Source organism: Sebastes umbrosus, chromosome 16, assembly GCF_015220745.1.
Source record: "Sebastes umbrosus isolate fSebUmb1 chromosome 16, fSebUmb1.pri, whole genome shotgun sequence".
In the NCBI taxonomy this organism is placed as follows: Eukaryota; Metazoa; Chordata; class Actinopteri; order Perciformes; family Sebastidae; genus Sebastes; species Sebastes umbrosus.
The window spans coordinates 27,520,433-27,542,515 of NC_051284.1; the positions used below are offsets into that span (position 1 = coordinate 27,520,433).

Below are 22,083 nucleotides of genomic sequence, written 5' to 3' on the forward strand. Positions count from 1 at the left end.
GCAAAACACTGTAAACAAAGCAAGGTCTTCTGGGAAGTGTAGTCCGCCAAACAAAGGTGCAAACAACATCCTGCCTGAGCATTGCAACCCGGAAGAACTACATTACCCATAATGCATCCTGCCTGATCACTGAACAGCTCTACAGCTTGCACTTCCATAAAGTGTTGTTGAATACTGTTTTATCATCGTAGAGAAGAAGACTGGTGCACATCTTTGTACTTTTGCAGCAGCATGTCTGAATATATGACATTCCAGCATGGCAAGCCTCGGTTCGACCAGGTATTTTTATTTTTATTTTTTAATCGATTCAAGTTCACCACAGGAACCATACTTCTTCATATGTGCACTTCAAGCACCAGGCAGCAACGTTAAATATGTTAACGTTACCTGTTAAAAGCTCATATTTGTGACATGAAATAACTTTAAATACGGTATTTGACATTATACATTCATTGTTTTTAAAAATTAAACTAGTATTATAACTTGAAACTTGCTCTTTGTAGGTATATAAGCGTCTTGGTCAACTGTAAGTTGAAAGTTCAGCAGTGAAGTTGAATTGACTGAGTTGACCCTTGAACGCAACACGAGCAGTAAAATCCCAACGGTCATCTCTCTGTTCAGAATGTCTGACTAGCTCAGGGGCCAGCAGCCTTTACCATCAGAAGAGACATTTACTATCAGAAGAGACATTTACTATCAGAAGAGACATTTACTGTCAGAAGAGACATTTACTATCAGAAGAGACATTTACTATCAGAAGAGACCTTTACTATCAGAAGAGACATTTACTATCAGAAGAGACATTTACTATCAGAAGAGACATTTACTATCAGAAGAGACATTTACTATCAGAAGAGACATTTACTATCAAAAGAGACATTTACTATCAGAAGAGACATTTACTATCAGAAGAGACATTTACTATCAAAAGAGACATTTACTATCAAAAGAGACATTTACTATCAGAAGAGACATTTACTATCAGAAGAGACATTTACTATCAGAAGAGACATTTACTATCAGAAGAGACATTTACTATCAGAAGAGACATTTTAGGAAAAAATAAATAAAAAATCTGTCTGGAGCCGCAAAAAATGTAAGCATTGTGATGAAGGTAACACAGTTTATAGTCTAAGTATATAGTATATAAGTCTAATGCAGTGAGGGCCAAAGTGCAAATGTACTACGAAGCATTAGGGCCACATTGAGGGAAAAAACATCTGAGATTTACAGAATAAAGTTATAACTTTACGAGAAAAAAAAGTCGTAATATTACGAGAATAAAGTCGTAACTTTACGAGAAAAAAAGTCGTAATATTACGAGAATAAAGTCGTAACTTTACGAGAAAAGAAGTCCTAATATTACGAGAAAAAAGTCGTAACTTTACGAGAAAAAACGTCCTAATATTATGAGAAAAAAGTCATAACTTTACGAGAAAAAAAGTAATATTGCGAGAAAAAAGTCGTAACTTTATGCGAAAAAAAGTCGTAACTTTACGAGAAAAAAAGTCGTAATACGAGAAAAAAAGTAATATTGCGAGAAAAAAGTCGTAACTTTATGAGAAAAAAAGTCGTAATATTACGAGAAAAAAGTAATAACTAAATAATATTATGAGAATAAAGACATAATATTATCAAGTAGTAATTTTACGTTATTTTCTTTCTTCTCGTAAACTTCTGACTTTATTCTCATAATATGACTTTATTCTCTAAATCTCATATTTATTTTTTCCCCCCTCAATGGGGCCCTAATACTCCGTAGTACCGTTGTACCATAGACCTACATCAATGATACATAAAAATGAAAATGTAAACAAAAAACAGTTATTCATTTCCATGTTTATAAATCCACCGAGAGCCACTGGAGAGGAGCTGAAGAGCTGCAGGTTGCTCAGAGACCCCTGAGCTAGCGGCTAGAATAACGGTTCTGCTGGAGCTAATGGCTAGTTAAATACATAGCGTTAAATGATTAATATCCATAACTTGTCAGGCCATATTAGTACGGTCAACTGTTAAAAACTAAACAAAACTGGTTGACCAAAACTGCAGGTGAGGTGTTCTACAGATATAGTTAGCTAAACTGATGGCAACATTGTTTTCTAGCTAACTAATATCACAGCTAACAACTTGTGACCTTAAATACTTTGGGGTCACAATGGCTGTCAAAATGAAGTATTCAAATAACATATTGACTCAGATTTACATTAGGTCTCTAATTTATATCTGCTCAGTACTGTACTTAAGTACATATTCGAGGTACTTGTACTTTACTTGAGTATTTCCATTTTAAGCAACTTTATACTTCTACTCCACTAGTTACATCTCAGAGGCAAATATTGTACTTTTTACTACACTAAATTTCCTCATTTCTCCAAAGTTGGTGATTTTCAAGTTAGAATTTTTCTTTGATAAACTCAATGATTTATTCCTTAATTTTATCAGAAAAAAAATCAAATAACTTCGACCTTTTTCATTGGAGATATTTTGTCATGGCATAGTAGGAAAAGCACAGGTGAAATTGATTACTTTAACGATGGCTCAGTACCATTAAAGGCACAATACCAGGGTCTCCCCAAGGTGGAATATGCAGCTATCATTAATCTTATTGAATACACCTGTGCTTTTTCTGCTATAACAACCCATAAATACCTTTTATTAAAAAACCTTGGATTAGCTGAAAAATGCACTTATCATAACTTTATGAAAGTGCAATTGTAAATTACCACTTTGATTAACAAAATACATAATAGTAATTATTAGTAATAATGAATAGATTGCATAAAATAAATGGTGCTACATACCTTTACAGATTGTTTAAAGTAAGTCTTGTTTGCATATATTTTTGAGTTTCTTTTTAAAAAAAAAATATTAAAACAGAGTAGATGAACTTGGATGTGGAATTTAGCCAAGAAAAAAACTTAATAATGCTTAGATATATTCATGGCATGAACTTTAAAACCAAACAACACATTCAGGGAGGATATGATCAATAATAAAAGCACTATCAGACCAAAAATAATGTACATGAGAATGATCAATATCACTTTGAAATGTATTATGTATCTATGTTGTAGGATGACAAATGACTAGTAAAAACAAGATCACATCCAAATCAGGTCACATAGTCTGACGGGTCACAGAATACAGTGTAACACCGATGAAGCCGCCTTGGAGTAGAGGTAAAAGGAGTCCCTTCTCTCCCACTGCTCACAAGTGTTGCCCCAAACTGGTCAAGTTGGAGTGGCACTCGTGAATAATTGAATTTAATGGATGAAAAAAAACTATTCCCCCACGCCGTGTTTTTACCAACCATCCATATGTTCAGGAAGTCACAAGGCGCGGCAGTGAGTCAGATACCAGATTTTCATCCAAATTAGCAGTTAGTGTAATTAAACTCCAGTTAGGGAGGGACGGCGGGTGCCTCTCGACGCTGCGTGGTGTGTTTCTGCATCTCCAAAATTATTCCTTATGCTCAGTTATGAATAAATGATCGAAAGGTATTTCTGGCACAGTCATTATAGAAATTAATTGCAAATGGTGTGAGTGGATTCGGGTCCCTAAAAGATGCAGATAGGAAACAGTTTGTCTGCGGCATTAAAGAGGAGGCTCCACCTGGTGTGTTAAAACAGCTGGCGTGCTGTGATATCGCTGTTTACTGGGTGACAGCTGGAATCTCTCTGCCTCTCTCTATTTAAGGAAACCTTAAAAAAAATGATTTATTTTACCTGTATAGTACACGGAAAGTACGATTTTCTGAACTTTCTCATCCCGACTCAGGTTTTTCAGTGATTACACTTTGAAAACGCAAACTTCAAAAGACCACAATATGCATCTATTATCTTATGTTTAGGTGATGTTTAGATGAAAAACAATTGTTTAATGGAACAAAATGTATGTTTTAATTGACTTTCTTTGTTAATCAATGTGGCATCCACAGTAAGATAATGTTTAATGTGTCTTCTTCTTCTCTTAGAACACATTTTTTGGTCGGTTCAGGCACTTCCTGGATGTGATTGACCCCAGCACACTCTTCGTGACAGAGGTACACAAACGTAATGATTTATTATATGGATCTGGTCTGAGGAAAGCTAAACTGAACCATCTTTTAATCTGTGTTTAACTAAGACAGTTCCTATTTATCTGACAGGGACTATGTGCTTGGCTTAATGGCACCTCAGTGGGAAGGGAGAAACATTCACTAAGGTGTCCCGGGTTAGGTTAGGCATCAGAGTAGTGAATCTGTAATCGACTTCCTGCTCATTTTGCACTTGCAAGACAAAACTGTTGCTCATGAAATGACACCCCATTGGTTGTGAAGGGAGGAAAAGCGGCTGTTGATTGCTGATGAACGCAAGAGGTGAAGCTTTGTTGGCATGTGTTATAGTGAGGTAACAGGCAGGTATTCAGTCGGATTTTTCCATTTTTATTAGGACTGTTAATCGATTAAAATACTTAATCACACATTTTTTTATCTTTTCAAAATGTACCTTAAAGGGAGATTTGTCAAGTATTTAATACTCTTATCAACATGGGAGTGGGCAAATATGCTGCTTTATGCAAATGTATGTATATATTTATCATTGGAAATCAATTAACAACACAAAACAATGACAAATATTGTCCAGAAACCCTCACAGGTACTGCATTTAGCATAAAAAAATATACTAATTGCATGTGATTATCATAAAGTGGGCATGTCTGTAAAGGGGAGACTCGTGGGTACCAATAGAACCCATTTTCATTCACATATCTTGAGGTCAGAGGTCAAGGGACCCCTTTGAAAATGGCCATGCCTGTTTTTCCTGGCCAAAATTTAGCGTAAGCGTTTTTCACAACTAGGAAGCTAGTATGAAATGGTACCAATGGATTCCTTAGGTTTTTTTAGTTTCATATGATGCCAGTATCTTCACTCTACCTTTAAAATTTAGCCCGCTACAATCTCCGAAAGATCGATTGCGTTAATACGTTAAAGAAATTAGTGGTGTTGAAACAAAACACCACAGAGCCAACATTTACTGAAGAGAAATGAACAGAAGAGAAACTAAAAGGCATCGAATTTGACTTGGTAATTACAGTTCTTAAAATGTCCTTGACCTTGTTTTAAAAATCATTTTAACATGACTAATTTATTAACATTCTTAGGGATTCTCTGTTATGACCTTTTTGGCTCCGGACCGTTCTCTTGTCGGCTCGTCGTAACATTTCTCCCGGTCTTTGTTGTGTTTTTGGTAATTTTGTTCATGGAGTCATCAGTGCTCTGGTGCTCTGGGTAATGAAGCTGTTAGCGGGCTCTTTGGTGACAGTAATAGCGGCAGTAGCTCCTGGGATGTGATGAGGTGTGGACATGTGGGGCAGCTGTGAGGGGTGGAGAGTGTGTACGCACACACACACATTCACACGCACACGTTGCACCCTGCTGGGCCAGGCGTAGCCTCGACTTGCCCCTAATGACGAGAGTGGAACAAGGATGGCCGTGATTTTGCATGCAATCGCACACACACAACCTCGATGTGTGTACAGGCAAAAGTGCACACCTAACACTATCGCACACAAGAAAGGAACGTGCACACACACAGATGGCAAGCTCATTAGAACAAATTGGGCCACATGACCTTGTATTTTGCTCAGCATTAGACAATGATCACACCACAGAAAGCTGCTCATTGCCCTTTAGGAAACTCATTTGTCAACTGAAAATCAGCATGAAAGTTTTAGTGAAACACAATTATCATGCATTGAGCTGTGCGGCATAAATAGTGGAATATAGAAAAACATGTCTAAGACTGTCCAGGGAAGCCCTCACTTAACTGTACATGTGACTGACTTTTATCTTTGGTCAAATCAGAAACGTCTGCAGGAGTCTGTGGAGCTGCTCGACCGATTCAAACAAGGAACTCTGCCTCCAGGTGTGACAGATGCTCAGGTAAAGACACACAAACTTGAGTTGACGTTGTTCAGGGTGTTGATTGGTCCACAGAAGGGTTAAGGAACCAGGTGTTTGAAGCATTTAGAAGTCACAAAAGCAAGGATAGAAAAACAGCCAAATGTCTCCAATATAGACATTTAAATGCTGTCATTTTCTGTTTGATGTTTTATCTATTTCATTAACAAACTATATATATACAGGGCTCAACATTAAGAATTGCCTGCTTGCCCAGCGGTAAAGTAAAATGCCACGTCAGGCTAGTAACTCTAGCAACTCACAAGTGGTAAAAAATAATTAAACACATAGTTTTTTTTCTGGAGATGATGATGAAAGTTGCTAAGGAGTGAGCTATCACGCTTCCTTGTATGGTGAGAGTTGCACATGCGCAGTATCGATCCGAGAAAAGAGGAGCTGAAGCGCAAGCGAGCACTTCAATTATCCTGGAAACAGGAGTTTAGTTGGGTGGCATTAGAGGATGTGGGCAAAACTCCAGATTAATTTAATATAGATTAAACATGATTAACAATTAACTTTGGTCTTTGTTGTTATTTGATGAATGCTAATAATAAAACAATTGTTAGGGGGCAAGTAAGAATTGACTTGGGGCAAATAGATATCTGACCCACTTGCCCAATCATTGAACCCTGATATAGCCAGAGCAGGTTACAAGTGCACTATCTCTGTTAAATAAACGCTTACATTTCTACGTTACTTATTTGTAAAACAGACATTAACTGACCTGTAGAAATACTTGAGACTCTTCCGTACTTACAAAGATGTTTGTTATTTGTCTCTACAGCTTTGGCAAGCTCAAAAAATAAAGCAGGTAAGATGTGTCTCTCTTTCATTCACCTTTTTGTCTCTCTCAATCACTAACGCACACACACACACACACAGAAACTACGATCACTATCTTGTATCATCTCTGGTTGTTATGGTGTCAGTAGATTGGCAAACAAAACTGACACCAGTCTTCACACTTGTTCAACCCTTACCTGTTTACACAACAAACATACAGCAGAGTGGACAAAAACAGGAAAACGCAACATTAAAAGTCTTTAGTGGTGAACTTATTACACTGAAATGACGGTGAAGCAGGCGAGTGGTGTTAACTCCAGTGATAATTAGTAGTATGTGCCAGAAAGACATCTCATAGTCACTGAACAGCAGGTGCAGTTGGTCAAACCAACAGAAAATAATTTACAGTAATATGCAAATGGCCACAGCAACAGCTATACTATAGAGTTTTATAGAGATGATGTTTATGACTCATCTAAATTAAACATAATAATTTTAATTAATTAATTATTCAACATATAATGAGTTGCCCTTCAAACACTTTTTCAAAGTGTTTTGTTTCACACTGAATTCAGCACTAAAATACATCTTGGGTAATCTGATTACAAGCTCTAAATACAGATGTGAATACACCCAAATCTCACCCAGGATGCTTTAGGATTTAAAGATGATTGGTCTGGGATGTGTTGGACCTTATATTATGTCCCTGACTACAATGAAGTGCCGCTGGGTCAGGTTTGTTGTGTGTATACAGTACGAGTATGCAGAACTGGATACAGTTTGGAGTTGAAGAGACAAAAAGGCACCACCACTAGCCCTACCTGTTTACGTCACAATGAAACCTGATCACAAGTGGTCACTTAATGCCTTTGAGAAACACTTTGATACAAGGTGTGAACAGTCTTAACTAGATCACACAATATAGACAGACCTGTATCTGGATGCAAGAGGTCTGACTGGGGCTAATGTCAGCTGCCAACTATTATTAGTTTCCAATAACACTTAAAACTTTTTAACCTCACAGCAAAACTATCTTCCTAATTCATTTGAACTGAACCAACCCGAATCATTCTGTACTCATTATGGTCTGATTCTCGTCATTATGCTGTTATTACAGGCCATCATCCACCCTGACACGGGGGAGAAGATCCTCATGCCCTTTCGGATGTCAGGTACAGTAGCTTGGTGTGGAAGCCTCGGTGGAAGTGGGATCTAGGGGCTTGTTATGTGGTCCAACATGGAGGCGTCGTTCACCCTGGGAACTGTCACGGCTCAACGGGGCTCTTCAGGTTGTCTCAGGTCTGAAAAAGGTCACACTCAGCTGGGCGCTGATTAAAACCTCTCTCCCACAGTGACGAAGAAGTTCTCGAGCTTCTCCGAAGAAGCAAACACAAGTTTTTTTGGTCCGGCCTCAAAGCACCTTTTTTCAAAGTGTCGTAGAGCGAGTGGGAGAGAGAACGAACGAGGGAGGAGAAAGAGACACTAGCGATTAATATGTTGACCAACATATGTGAGACAATTGAAATAAGCTGCAGAATCCTATTGCTCTGTCTAACCTGTACAGACCTGCTAACCTCAAAGCAAACAGTTCTGAGTGTAAGACGGTAACAGTGACTCTCTTTTAACAGGTTTTATCCCATTTGGCACACCAGTGGTAAGACATTTTTTGCATACATTTCAGTAACGCAAAGTCATCATATTTATTGAAATTCATCTAAAATGTAGAACGCTACAAAGAAGTTTATCCACATATATAATCGTACGCTGATATAAATATATTGTTTTAAACCAAGACTGCCCCTACAATATATCATTTAGACTGTGTTTTCTTCCCATTTGTACTTTTGTAGTCGTTTTATAAAAGGGGTTTATCTTTGTGCAGGTTGTTGGCCTCCTTCTCCCAAATCAAACATTGGTGTCAACTATCTTCTGGCAGGTAAATATTTACTTCTTGACCTATAAAACACACACATTAATCAACATTTCTGTAAATATTCCAATATTTGCCAGCCAGACAATTTTCTGCTGCAGTCCTGGCAAGATGTTGTAAAACCAATGAAGTTGAGAAAAACTAACACTTGACAGGAAGACGCCAAAGTGGCAACAAAATTAGCATTCTGAAGACTGTCATTGTCTAAACCATCATCCTATTTCTACAGTAAAATAAAGATATTGAACTCAAGGATCACCTGCTAGCTTTTTCCAGAACTTTTGACTGCTCCGTTCACTCAAAGACGGCCTTGAGATACAGTTGAAAGCTCAGGGAAAAAGCAAGTAAGTGAGTTTAAAACATTTCATCCACATAGGATATTTAGGGGGTAGCTGTGAGCCGGGTGGTGGGCTTGTTGTGGGATGGACGGGAAAATCATATCGCACCTAAATGGTTTATTGTTGCTGTTTCAGCTTCTGCATTTGTGTATGAAATTGTTTTTTTTTTTTTTTTTTAAATGATCACAGGTATGTATTTTCCAGGGTCAGGAACCTCCATAGTCCCATTTGTTCACACTAATGAATCAGACATGGACATAACAATGTTGAAAATGTTAAACGTAGCAGCTGTAATTCATCAGGTGTATCAGCACATTTACTAACAAGCTCCTCTCCTTTTACAGTGGTTAAACCAGAGTCACAATGCCTGTGTGAACTACTCCAACCGCAACGCCTCCAAGGTACTGAATCAGTGAATTGACCCATTCCCATTTAGATAGATACTGAATATAAACAGAGCTGCATGAAATGCGTTCATATTGTAATCTCACTTACTTTTCACTTCAGCCAGCTCCAGCTTCCAAATTCGTCCAGGGATACCTCGGAGCGGTGACCAGCGCAGTCTCCATCGCTGTGAGTTCCCATAATGCCTCTGCTCTAAGTGAACAGTCCCTGGGACTGCAATGACTTAATGTCATCACACAGTAATAGCTGAGTCACTTATTGATCCATTATGTCTTTTAGATGGTCTAAAAGACATAATGGATCAATTGGGTAGACAAATATATCAGTATAATGTTGGACTTTTTTCAACTGCAAATTGAACGATGTAAAAAGTCTGTAAAACCTGCAATTAGGGGTGTCGCGGTATTGACGATAACCATGACATTTACAACTGAAATATTGATAAATGTTAATAATACACATATGATAATATTGTGTAAATAATTCAGCACCTCTTGAATCATCTTCTATATACAGTTGTTGTTACAGACTCTCCCTACACTCATATTTTGAGTGTAATTTCTTTGCGAAAAAAGAGACAAAACGCACAATAAACAAAGTTAAAGATGAATTTGATTGATAGCATTATTATTATTATTATTATTTTAAATTGTCGATAGATATCGCAATAAAACGTATTGAATGAATTCTTTTGGCCGTGATATTGTTGTGAAAATAAATATGATATTGTGAAAGGCTTACCTGCAAACAAATTGTGTTTTCTTTGCAGGCTTGTTTGTTTAGTTGTGATGTATTCTGAAAGTTTCCCCAGTCGCCACCCTAATCCAATATAAATGTCATTAATCTGGGCTTCAGTGCAGAGTTTAAAAGTTGAACTGTTGTTTCAGATGCTTTTCCACCCTAACAGGAATACATTCTTAGGAGAAACACAACATATTTTCAATTGTTTTGACAGGAAAATGGCCATATCCAAGCATAAACCTCAGAATCCCAGCCATCACAATACCTTTATCAGTTGAACCTTTTTTTTCTTACCTTTATGTCATCAAAGACTCAAATGTCAAAAGAGTATAACACACGTTCACACACCTGCCTGACACAGCCCTTAGTGTGGACACAGGGCTCAAACCGAGCCAATTACTGGTCCCGCTGGGCGCTCATCCGGCTGCTGCCCTCGGGCTTGACAACGTCAACAAGCACAGAAAAAAAATCGCGGGGTGTCTGGAGGGCGTAACGTCGGGCGGGGAGGGGGGCTGGAGCTCTCCAATTAAACGTCCGCTCTGGTGACGACCCCCCGCCGGGCTGGGGAGAGCTGGAGGCTGAAGTGGCGTGGTGGCGGCGTGTTATCTGAGAGCACATAGCCGTTTGACTACAGCCCTTTAGTCTGTTAAAATACTGTACTGTATTTAATGTTGTCACTTTTCTCCAAATCATACCATCAGACACTTCAAAATGTGCTTGTTTTTTTGTTTCTGTGCTGAAAGACAAAAAATGTTTTATTACAAATATTCAGTGTGTGTGTCATTGGCTTTTAAAAATGGAGTCAGCGGCTGATGTATCATGTGCGTCTGGTTGTCCTTCAGGTGGGGTTGAACGTGTTAATCCAGAAAGCCAGCGGCTTCAGCCCAACTACCAGGCTTTTGGTGCAGAGGTTCATCCCCTTCCCAGCAGTGGGTGAGTTCAAAGAGCTCAGTCAAACACTTCATTGGACGGACGGGGATTAAGCCCAGTTCTCTACCAAAAACTAAATTAGTATATGTTTGAGTTCACAATGTAGATGTGGTCGAGAACCGACCGGAGTAGGATGACTATAGAGTTTCTCCAGGCTTAAAGGATACATGATGTTCCCATGGTCTAAGACAGTCATAAAATATTAGTAAACATGAACAGCAGTCACCCAATTCCAAATATTAGAGTGCTAAACTTTTAAATTTGTGATATCAGAGGGTATAAAGTTTGGCACCGCTCCATAGACAATGAATAGGAAGAGATATGGGAACATTTTCTGGTTCACAACTGACAACATTACAACAGAATAAAGACAATCTGGGTACAAAAAAAGAAAACAAACACTCTGTGGGTCCTTAAAATCAGTCTGCCATTCATTGTCTATGGAGCAGCTCCAGATTTTATACTTGATGACATCACAAGTTTGAGACTTACTTCTCTGGTTTCTGTCTTCGAGAGAGAGGAGCTCATGTTCATTAATATTGATTGGACTTTCCTCGGCCATGGAAATAACATACTGGAATTCTTAATTTAGGTGGTGTTCCCCTTTTAATATTAACCTCCATGGTGACAGGTTTAAGTGGAAAATGAAGCTGGCCCTTGAGTTATGATTGTCTCCAAGGTCTTATGAAACCTTTATTATGTAGTGTTCGCTTGTTAGTATGCTGACAATTACCCCGTTAGTGGAACATGCTAAGGTTTAGCATTCTGTGTATCAGTGTCGACTCCAAACTCTACCAATAGATTACCAATGTATTTTTTTGTCTGGTGAGTGAAGCAAATCCAGCAGCCATGTGCATATTTTACCATAATTTGGCTGGTGACTGGTGCTAATTTCCAACCCTGCTGTGTATATAGTAATCTGAAACTACGGCTGACAAGAATTTGGTCATTAATATTTTTGAGGTGTCATAAACTAAAGTGTTGGAGAAGTGACCTGTTGGAGGGGCTAGATGAAAAGTCAGCGCATCACTAGCGTTTTTAGGGATTATTCTCTGGGTACCATCGATATCGATCCTAAATGTTATGGGACCAAAGTTTAAATTAACAAGTAGCTTTAAACAAATATCACTGGATTTTTCCTGCTTGTTTTCCTTACTGCTTGTTCTATTTTCAGGATGTACAAAAATAAAGAAAATAATTCAAAAAAATAACATACCTAATATAAATCTTCAGATACAGAATGAACTCATTTTGATTAATATACCTTTTAAAACTGTTGTGTGGTCCTCATAAATGTCTGATATGAGAGCCAAACACAGCTAGCGATTTGTTTCATTCTGTCCCTCGCCGTCCGGTTTCCTCTCTGCGGGGTTAGAGACGTGTTGTGAGCTCGCTTTGTCAGACGTGTGTGGAGCCACAGAGCTGATTTTCATGCCACTCTCCCACAAACACACACCCAAGGGTATAGACCCGTGTCCCAGAATGCTGCTGGCTCATAATTAAATTGTTTGCCTGCCCCCCCTTTCTTACCATGGCAGCTCGTTTAATTAAATCAACAGGTTTCTACAGCGCAGCCTTTGCCTGGTAATTGGCTGCTTGTTAGAACTCTGCTGCCGCAAACAAATTGGATAATTACCCCTAAAGTGGCGTCTATGTCAAGGCCTCATTTACCTGATTTATGTTTCTTCATTGTTGTTGCTGTTGTTGTTTTGGTAGGGCCATATATAAGGTAATTAAAATGGCTAATTGAAGCGAGTGAAAGTAAAGTGCTGTTTGAATTTTCACCCGCTTCATTTTGTTTGCTTACTTAAGGCTAGATTTATTTGTAATAACCTAATCAAGCAGCGGCCTGTCTTTCAATTAGATTATGAAGACCTTAACTGGAGGGAAAAGACATGCCTCGGAAATTTATGGGGATAATTAATTTGCTGTCTTTTTGAAGATATTTATCATTATTTAATTATTATTAATTATGTAGTAATTACGTAAAAAACTTCTTTAATGCATTTCCAGTTTACCACTAGATGACAATTAGAATGTACATAAATGTAATTATTTCAAATAATTACAAATTACAGCCACATATTTAAGCAGTGAGCTGACAGACTTTGCAATAATTCATTTTATAATTACTTTATTAATTTAGTTACAAATGTTTTTTTGAAAATTGGATCTGTTTGCTGTAGTTTTTGTTATTCCTTGCCAAAAATCCCACAATCTGTCCCTCTATTAATTGGTCTGGATGAAAAAAAAAAAAATCCCTTGTAGGTAAAAAGAGCTATTTGCTCAGTCAATTGAATTCCCCTCACAAAGCGACCTGCGAGCCCTGCAGCTCTTAGTAAAGATAACTCTGAACGCTGTTGTCTTAAATTAAAAAGGCTCGCGGCGCCACCACTAAACTCTCTAAAATGAGTTTTTCTTATTCCTATTAGAGTCAAGGAGAAAGGTCCATCTATATTAACATACATTTGTGTTCATTTTGGCTTTCGTGAATAAATCACAGGGGGAACGACACTGCTGTTTGTTGTCGACCCATCAGTCACCTTGGCCACGGTGTTCGTTGCTGATCTAACTGACTTGAGGCACACACATTGAGGCGTTCAGTTTTGTGGATTATGACACACATGACATGGCAGTGATGTGCCACATTTGGGCTTTTTACTGAGTAAAATAAGCAAGAGTCATTCAGAAGGACACTCAATGACAGTTATAAATGTAAAATGTTTATTTTCATTCTTTTAAAGGTTCCATATCGTGCTCATTTTCAGGTTTATACTTGTATTTTGGGTTTTTACTAGAACATGTTTAAATGCTTAAATGTTCAAAAAACACATTATTTTCCTCATACAGTCTGTCTGAATATACCTGTATTCACCCTCTGTCTGAAACGCTCCGTTTTAGCGCCTGTCTCTTTAAGACCCCTCCTGATAAAGCTCAATCTGCTCTGATTGTCAAGAGCTTTGAATAGTTATTTCATTATCGTAGGAAATACAAAACTTGTGATGTTGAGATCATGAAATACTGAAATCATTAGGAAAACAAATGACCTGTGCATCGTCTCCATCCTTCCATAAAATTCCAGTTCAATCAATCCGACGACACAACAGTTATTCAAGATGTAATCCCTCATTCTTACAGTGCCTACGACCGTACCCTTGAGCAAAGAACTGAGCCTCTTCTGCTGCCTGATCTTAAAACCCAGCCAGAGAGTGAAAAGACAATTTGCTCATTTGTGAACTAATAAAACATGTCAAGTTCCTGGAGGTGAGACACTTGACTTTCATTTTTTAAAAACACTCTCGCCTCCCCACAGCGAGTGCAAACGTCTGCAACGTGGTGCTCATGAGACACTCTGAGCTGGCGGAGGGCATCAACGTGCTCGACGACAACGGCAACGTGGTGGGAACGTCGAAAGTGGCTGCCAGGCATGTATGTTGCTTTTTATCTCATGTCAGTTCTTCAGGTTGTTTACTATAAGTGACTGATGTAATGAATGCAATCTAGTGCTCACTGTAAATGATGACGTAGTGAGTTTAACTCTCAATATGAACATATTTAAAATTGTTGATTTTTCTGTCTTGCCTCCTTTTTTAAATGTCTTTTTATTTTTATGTTGCCAGGCCCTTTTAGAAACAGCTCTGACCAGAGTGGTCCTACCCATGCCAATTCTGATCCTCCCTCCCATCATCATGGCTGCACTGGAAAAGTAAGAGACGGCATCAATTTTATCTGTCATGAATTGGTCAGTTTTCTCAAACTTTATGAACGTGTTTGGCTTCTACTAAGAGATGTAGATTTAGAGGGGTTGTGGGTATCAAAGCTTCAGTGATGGGAGGCAAGTTTACATTTTCATTCAATTTTAATCATTTTTTAAAATGAACTCAACCTTGTTCTTTATTCTATTATGCAGCCTGGGTTTCAGTACTGGTGTCCACTGTGTTTTAAGGACTTCAGTAGGTGGTATTTGGTCTTTTTATAAGATTTGTTCACAGTAAGAAAAACATAGAATATCACCAGACATATATAATTTAACGTAATAATCATTAGGTTCTTGTTTTAGTGTCACTTTTTGAGAGAGTGGTCATTGCTGCTGAGGTTTACAGCTTCTATTACCACAGAGACTAAATCAAATAGAGACACTCAGTTTAGAGTTTAACTAATAAACAACAGAAAATGTATACTGAAAGTAGAGCCGCATCTGCTGCGATTCATAACGGCTTTTCGTCTTGGAAAGGCAACACGTCAGACAGTTGTCTGTTTATTTTCACCCCTGGATTTTGTGCTGATTGAGTTTCTGTAGGTGGCGCCCTTTTCTTTGTTCATTTAGCCATTGTGACGTCTGCCTGTTTCAAATACTAAATGTTGCACACATTACATGCATCACTTATTGTAGGAAAGAGACCAAGTAGAGAGGAGCCTTTTCTTAATTAAAAATGTTAATTAATACTGTAATGAAAGTGGTGTTCTGGTATAATACAAGTTAGATTAATTAAACATTCAAATGACCCCCTAATTAAATGATAATTCAGAATAATAAAATAGTCATAAACTTGAATATTCCTTCATGCTCAGAAGTGCTATTACAGTCAGTGAACCTTTCCCACCACTGAGATTCAGTGTTGTGTGATACGACTGTAATGATGTCTTAATGATGCAATGTGTTTATACGGACGTCCTGTGATCGATGGCCTGACTGTGCCTGCGGCGTGCCGAGGAATGCGGTCATCTTTGTAAATCCTTGACAGCACTTGTCCCGACCGCTCCGAGCAGGCGGGCTCAGGCTGCACAGGTGTGTTTGGGATTCCTGGCAGCTGCATGACTGAACGGGAAGAGAGAGAGAGAGAGAGAGAGGGAGTGTGTGTGAGAGTGAGCAGGGGGCTGTGAGCTGGACTGTGGTTGCAGGTGAGTAGTGCTCAGCTTTCCTCTATGTCAGCTCGCCTTCACTGGCTCTCAATGGAGCGAGAACAAGGGGACAGAGACGGGTCCCTGCGAGGCCCCTCCATGATGGATTACACTGCTGAGTGCAGATGTAGGCCAGTGACAGCAGCTTCCCAATACGCGTATTCAAAACTTCTATTTGTTTTTATGAGTCTTAAAGCTACATCTACCTGCACTGACCATCTCCATTTCATCCTGAATACTCAGGTAACCTGATTTGGAGCTCATACTGTAAAAGCTACAGATAGAGCAAGATACAGTATCTCTGTTTCACTCTCTGTGTTTCAATTATTTGGAAATAGGGGTGGGAAATATGTACGAAATCTTGTATGGTGTTATGTTATTTTTAGGGCTGTCAATCGATTAAAATAGTAAATTAATAACACCTTTTTTATCTGTTCAAAATGTACCTTAAAGGGAGATTTGTCAACTATTTAATACTTTTATCAACATGGGAGTGGACAAATATTCTGCTTTATGAAAATGTATGTATATATGTATTATTAGAAATCAATTAACAACACAAAAAATGACTGATATTGTCCAGAAACCCTCACAGGTACTGCATTTAGCATAACAAATATGCTCAAATCATAACATGGCAAACTGCAGCCCAACAGGCAACAACAGCTGTCAGTGTGCTGACTTGACTATGACTTGCCCCAAACTGCATGTGATTATCATAAAGTGGGCATGTCTGTAAAGGGGAGACTTGTGGGTACCCATAGAACCCATTTAAATCACACATGTTGAGGTCAGGGGTCAAGGGACCCTTTTGAAAATGTTATTTAATCTCCTTTCCGACAAGCTAGTATGACATGGTTGGTACCGATGGATTCCTTACATCCACGTTTGCTCACTTACAGTTTTCTTCTTCCTTACTTTAGCTGGCGCATCACTACATCCCATAGTGTTATATATTATTATTACTATACTGTAAGGTAACTTTAATGTTGCATAAGAGGAAATGTGCTGAACTCTTGAACTGTTAACTATTGAAGGAGAACTAATCTGTATAAACAGCTACAGAACTTAAACAAAAGCTTCTTTCGCTGTTGACACAGAAATGCCTCCGGCTTTTATTTAATTCCGTTGCATTTTCATGTTCATCATCACCCCCACCTCCTTCACGAGGTGTTTGTTTAGTGTTGAAATTAGAAACCTGCTTTACAATTTATTTGTACCTATTCACATACCTCTGAATACACAGTGCAGCAGCCTCTGAAAGACTAGAAAGTAACCGAACAAAAGGTACAAAGTAATGTTCAGAAAACACCATGACGGCTTCATTTCCATCATATTTATTTGTGGTATTCATGCAAACTCACATTTAGCAGCTATATATAATCACTAAGCAGAGTGTACTATGACTGCTACTGCTCTTTGAATTTATAAAGTAGTCGTGTTTTGTTATAGTCATTCAGTGTCGTAGTGTTGAATCTGTGTTTGAAGCAACACAAGTCAGCAGGGATATTCTATTAATTGGTGTTCTCGTGGCGACAGGGAGGCTCAGTCACGGTGTCAGAGGTTCATGTAAACAGTTAAACCTGGGTAAGACCTCAACCAGAATATGGCCACTAGCCAGATTACTCAGAGCATGTGAACGCAGCCAGCATTGCGTGAAATTGTATCATTAATTTTGGATAACATCAAGTTTTTCACCTGATTTGAAGGTTTTCAAACTTGTGCCCAAACCTTCCCTCATCACTCACAACTTTTCTCCCATTGACTTTTCTCTTTGTAACCCACTTCTAAGATGTGTATCTGCACGTTTGTGTGTGTGTGTAGCCTAATTAAACCATGGAAGCCATATGTGTTAATGAGCTCCCTCATTAGGCAGTAGCTCTCCTCGTTAGGCGGAGAGGCGTCGCTGGTGGAGGAGAGATGGAGCGGCTCTTTCTCAAGCTCCTGCTGAGTTCACCGTCCCGCTCACTGAAGAGGGGGATTAAACTACGGAGGGCAGCGAGGAGGGAGGAGGAATATGGGCTGAGACGAGAAAATATATTTTTGGAGATTGGTCTTTTAAAACGTCCTTAAAAAGTCTGTTTTGTTCAGATGGAGAAAATGCAGCTTTTCTAATAGATGGTTTTCAAAACTGTTACGATATTCGTGAGGGATTATTTAAGTTAACGCAACAAACAAATGACAATAAAAGCAAAGATTGAACTGTAAATATGAATATTTTAAAATAGTTAATAAGCCTTTACAGGTGATTCAGCTGTTGGTTGTTGAGTCAAACTTTGCATGAACAAAAAAAAGAGAGTTTGGTAATACCGTATAATATTATGGTGCATTTCATTGGAAGTTTGTAGTTTCCTGTTGGCTCTTTGAGCTAAATGTTCCTGAACAGATACCATTGAATCTGTAATTGAACATCAAACTTGTGTTTGTTTTTCAATTTTCACAAATTCATTTCTAATAAAACTTAAAACAATTAATTTATTAGTTGTCAATTATTAAATTAATCAACAACTATTTTGATAATTGATTAATCGGTTTGAGTCATTTTTTAAGGGAGAAAAAGTCTAAATTCTCTTATTTACGTTTCTTAAATGTGAATATTTTCTGGTTTCTTTACTCTATGACAGTAAACTGAATATCTTTTTGACAAAACAAGATATTTGAGGACGTCATCTTGGGCTTTGGGAAACACTGATCCACATTTTACACCATTTTCTGACATTTTATAGACCAAACAACTAATCGATTAATTGAGAAAATAATCAACAATGAAAATAATTGTTAGTTGCAGCCCCTAAAAACTTTGATCTTCTGATCCTCAGGAAATGTACCATTCACACTTCATAATGGAGCCATCTTTCTGACCATGGGTTGATATCTAATGAAGACATTTAGAGTTGTGTCTGACATGCAGGATGTCGTGTTTCTGTGACATGAAGTCAATAAAATCCCAACTTTCATTTTGCCATGGAAGGTTGATAATTCTGCATTTTGGCTTAAGTGGAGGGCATTATTTTCTTCAAATTTTCACTTCCTGTTCTTGATGGTTTCTGCCAGTAAGTGCCCATAACCTGATGCTTGAAATTGGTTTTGACATATAGGACTAATTGCCAAGATTTACTCCTCTTAACTGTGCTGTATTTTAACATTTAAAACATTTGCTTTAACTCCTGCTTTTTGAAAATGTTTGTGGCGTCTGCATAACAAAGATCCAGTACTCTACTGCTGTCTCTTTACCATGTAATGTATCGGTTGTGGACGATGCATCACCAGAGCCGCCACCACCACAACGCCTATCTGTACATTAACTGTAAAGTGAATAAGGTAACGGTGTGTCTGTCTCCTCTGTGTCCCACCAGGCTTCCTCTCCTGCAGAGACGGCGGAGGCTCGTCCTGCCCGTCCACAGTCTGGTGGTTCTCGCCGCCTTTGGCCTGGCTCTGCCTCTCGCCATCAGTCTCTTCCCACAGATGTCCCAGGTACATCACCCCCCCCCCCCCAAAAAAAAAACGTTATTCTCTACCAAGGAATATGTCTTTCCTTTTTCCTTCAACATCATGCAACCTTTTTTCGTCACATCAAGTCAAGTCATTTTTATTTAGATAGCGCAATATCACAAATTTGCCTCAGGGGCTACAGCATGCAACACACTCTGTCCTTTATGACCCTTGCAGCGGATGAGGAAAAACTGAACCAAAAATTAAAAAACAAACAAACATTTTAACAGGGGAAAATGGAAGAAACCTCAGTTTTTGGATCCAGGAGGATATCGAGCAGCTTCCAAGGTGTTGCCAAAAGATCGAAAGACCTGGAAAGAGGACAGTCTACACAAACACACATCCTTGCTGTATTAAATATCTGCCATGACTGTGTTTCAGTAACTGATGTTGATAACCGGAGTCTCCTGACCTCTTTATCGTTCCCCATTGAGCTTTACAGAGGCTCTGTCCTAATGAGGCGTAGCCCTCTGAGACTTAACCTGCTCTGTTGTGATCTGCCCAGAGTCTCCATTCATCCAGTGCTGAGGTCTAACTTTAGCCTCATTGCCTCAGTATGTGTCACTCTACTCATTAAACGGCTACGCCGCGGTTTTGTTTTTCACTCCATCTCTCTCTTTGTCTTCCCTCTGCCAAATGACTTGCTGACAAAAGCCAACCAGCTCTGGCTTTAAAATGTTTAGGATTTAATTACCGCTGGAAATAGCTCAGACAGCCATATGGCAAAAATCTTCAGACATATGTGTCGCCAACAGTCCTGTGAAAAGCCGCCTCCCGTTCCACAGAGGGGCCTGTTTTTCTCTCACAAGTCCTTTTTTGCACTTTGGCAAAGATAGCAGGTGAAAAAAAAAAGAAGTCCCTAAAAAGCAACATGAATGCCCTGCTCCCCTGGACCCCCTGCCTACTCAATTTGTCCCACTTCCCCATTTCACACCTACCAAGATGTCTGATTAGGATTCTGCCTCCAACTCCAACAGCCATCTGTCTCTGGTTCAAATATTAGGAGATGAAAACCTCAAATTAGACTTTCATCTGCCAAATTGGCTCTTTTTGCACATTAGCAGTAAATACAGAACATTTACAGCCTTTAAGAATTATTTAGTTACAAACTGTTTCAAATCTTTAAGTAGCGGCTCACGTGGATGACTATGATTCATCTACAGCGGTCACTTGCAGTATGTTAACATTTCATATCTGACATATTGTGGCACGCATTTCTATTTGAACTAATTGACCTTTTTGTGCTGCTTTGATTCCCACAGATCAGTGTGAGTGAGCTGGAGCCCGAGATCGCCATGGCAACAGATTGTAAGATTGTGACATATAATAAAGGCTTGTGAGCGATCTCTACGGCCCGACACGTGAAGATATAGGACCCGCCGCTCATCATGAAGCTGCCAGAGACTGAATCATGGTAAACTTGGCTGCGTTATCCAGTGAGAAGTTAGCATACGGTTGCAGAGAAAGGCAGATGATACTGGGAATACATGTTGTTTACGCCAAGACAATAAGCAATAACACATAATGACATATTGTGATGAAGGAAATATAGCAACACCTCAGAAATTATCAATTTTATAACATGGGCACTTACCAATGAAATAACACCAAATAGCACGTCTAAATGATTGTAGGTGGTCTGGATTGTAAAAACTGTGAATGAAGTCAGGATGAATGTATTTTTGTGATTTCTTTTGTTTCTTGTTTATAATTTAATGAAGCGTTCCCAAACTTCTCTTGCTACCAACCCAACAACCCACTGTCACAGGTTGTATGTCTATAAGCTGTGAGCTGTTCAATCAAAGCGTTGTTTTCTCCTCTCAGATTGTTTCGTATCAATCATTTTAAAACTACAGTATCGCACAAGAAAGAAGCAACGATTAGAGAAAAGTCAGAAAAATAAACATAATTTTGTTGATTAGAATTTAGTTTTTTTCTTATTTCATACCTGGACAATCATCTTGCAACCCATTAGATTGATCTTGCGACCTCTTGTAGGGGTCCTGACCCCCAGGTTGAGAACCACTGATTTAATGTATGTAGAAATTCAGCCAAATGGAAATATAACTCTGTCTGATTTTGTTATAGTGCCACTAAAGCCAAAAAAAAACCTTCAAAACTCAGAACTGTGAATTATATTAAGTTACAAAACACATCAATATCTCCTTTGAAATCATCCGATGACACTATGTTTTGTTTTGCATTGAAAACCTCATTTTTAGGAACAGTGTGTAGGATTTGGCGGCATCTAGCGTTGAGGTTGCAGATTGCAACCAACTGAAACTGAAACTACAGGACTGTCTCAGAGAATTAGAATATTGTGATAAAGTTCTTTATTTTCTGTAATGCAATTAAAAAAACAAAAATGTCATGCATTCTGGATTCATTACAAATCAACTGAAATATTGCAAGCCTTTTATTCTTTTAATATTGCTGATTATGGCTTACAGCTTAAGAAAACACAAATATCCTATCTCTAAATATTAGAATATTTCCTCAGACCAAGTAAAAAAAAAGATTGATAACAGTAAAACAAAATCAAACATTTGAAAATGTCCATTAATGCACTCAGTACTTGGTTGGGAATCCTTTTGCACGGATTACAGCATCAATGCGGCGTG

At 38.5% G+C, this 22,083-nt stretch overlaps 1 protein-coding gene across 1 annotated transcript; it reads left to right on the forward strand.

Moving 5' to 3' along the window:
- Nucleotides 1-105: 105 nt before the first annotated feature.
- On the forward strand, nt 106-21,572 carry sfxn5a (sideroflexin 5a). Its single transcript, XM_037747083.1, has 14 exons — nt 106-279; nt 3,974-4,042; nt 5,846-5,923; nt 6,726-6,752; nt 7,842-7,896; nt 8,353-8,378; nt 8,607-8,660; nt 9,337-9,393; nt 9,500-9,565; nt 10,981-11,071; nt 14,382-14,497; nt 14,689-14,774; nt 19,327-19,444; nt 20,725-21,572. Exons 1-14 carry the CDS (start codon nt 232-234, stop codon nt 20,800-20,802), a joined length of 969 nt encoding a protein of 322 aa, XP_037603011.1. The 5' UTR covers nt 106-231; the 3' UTR covers nt 20,803-21,572.
- The last annotated feature ends 511 nt before the right edge of the window (nt 21,573-22,083 follow it).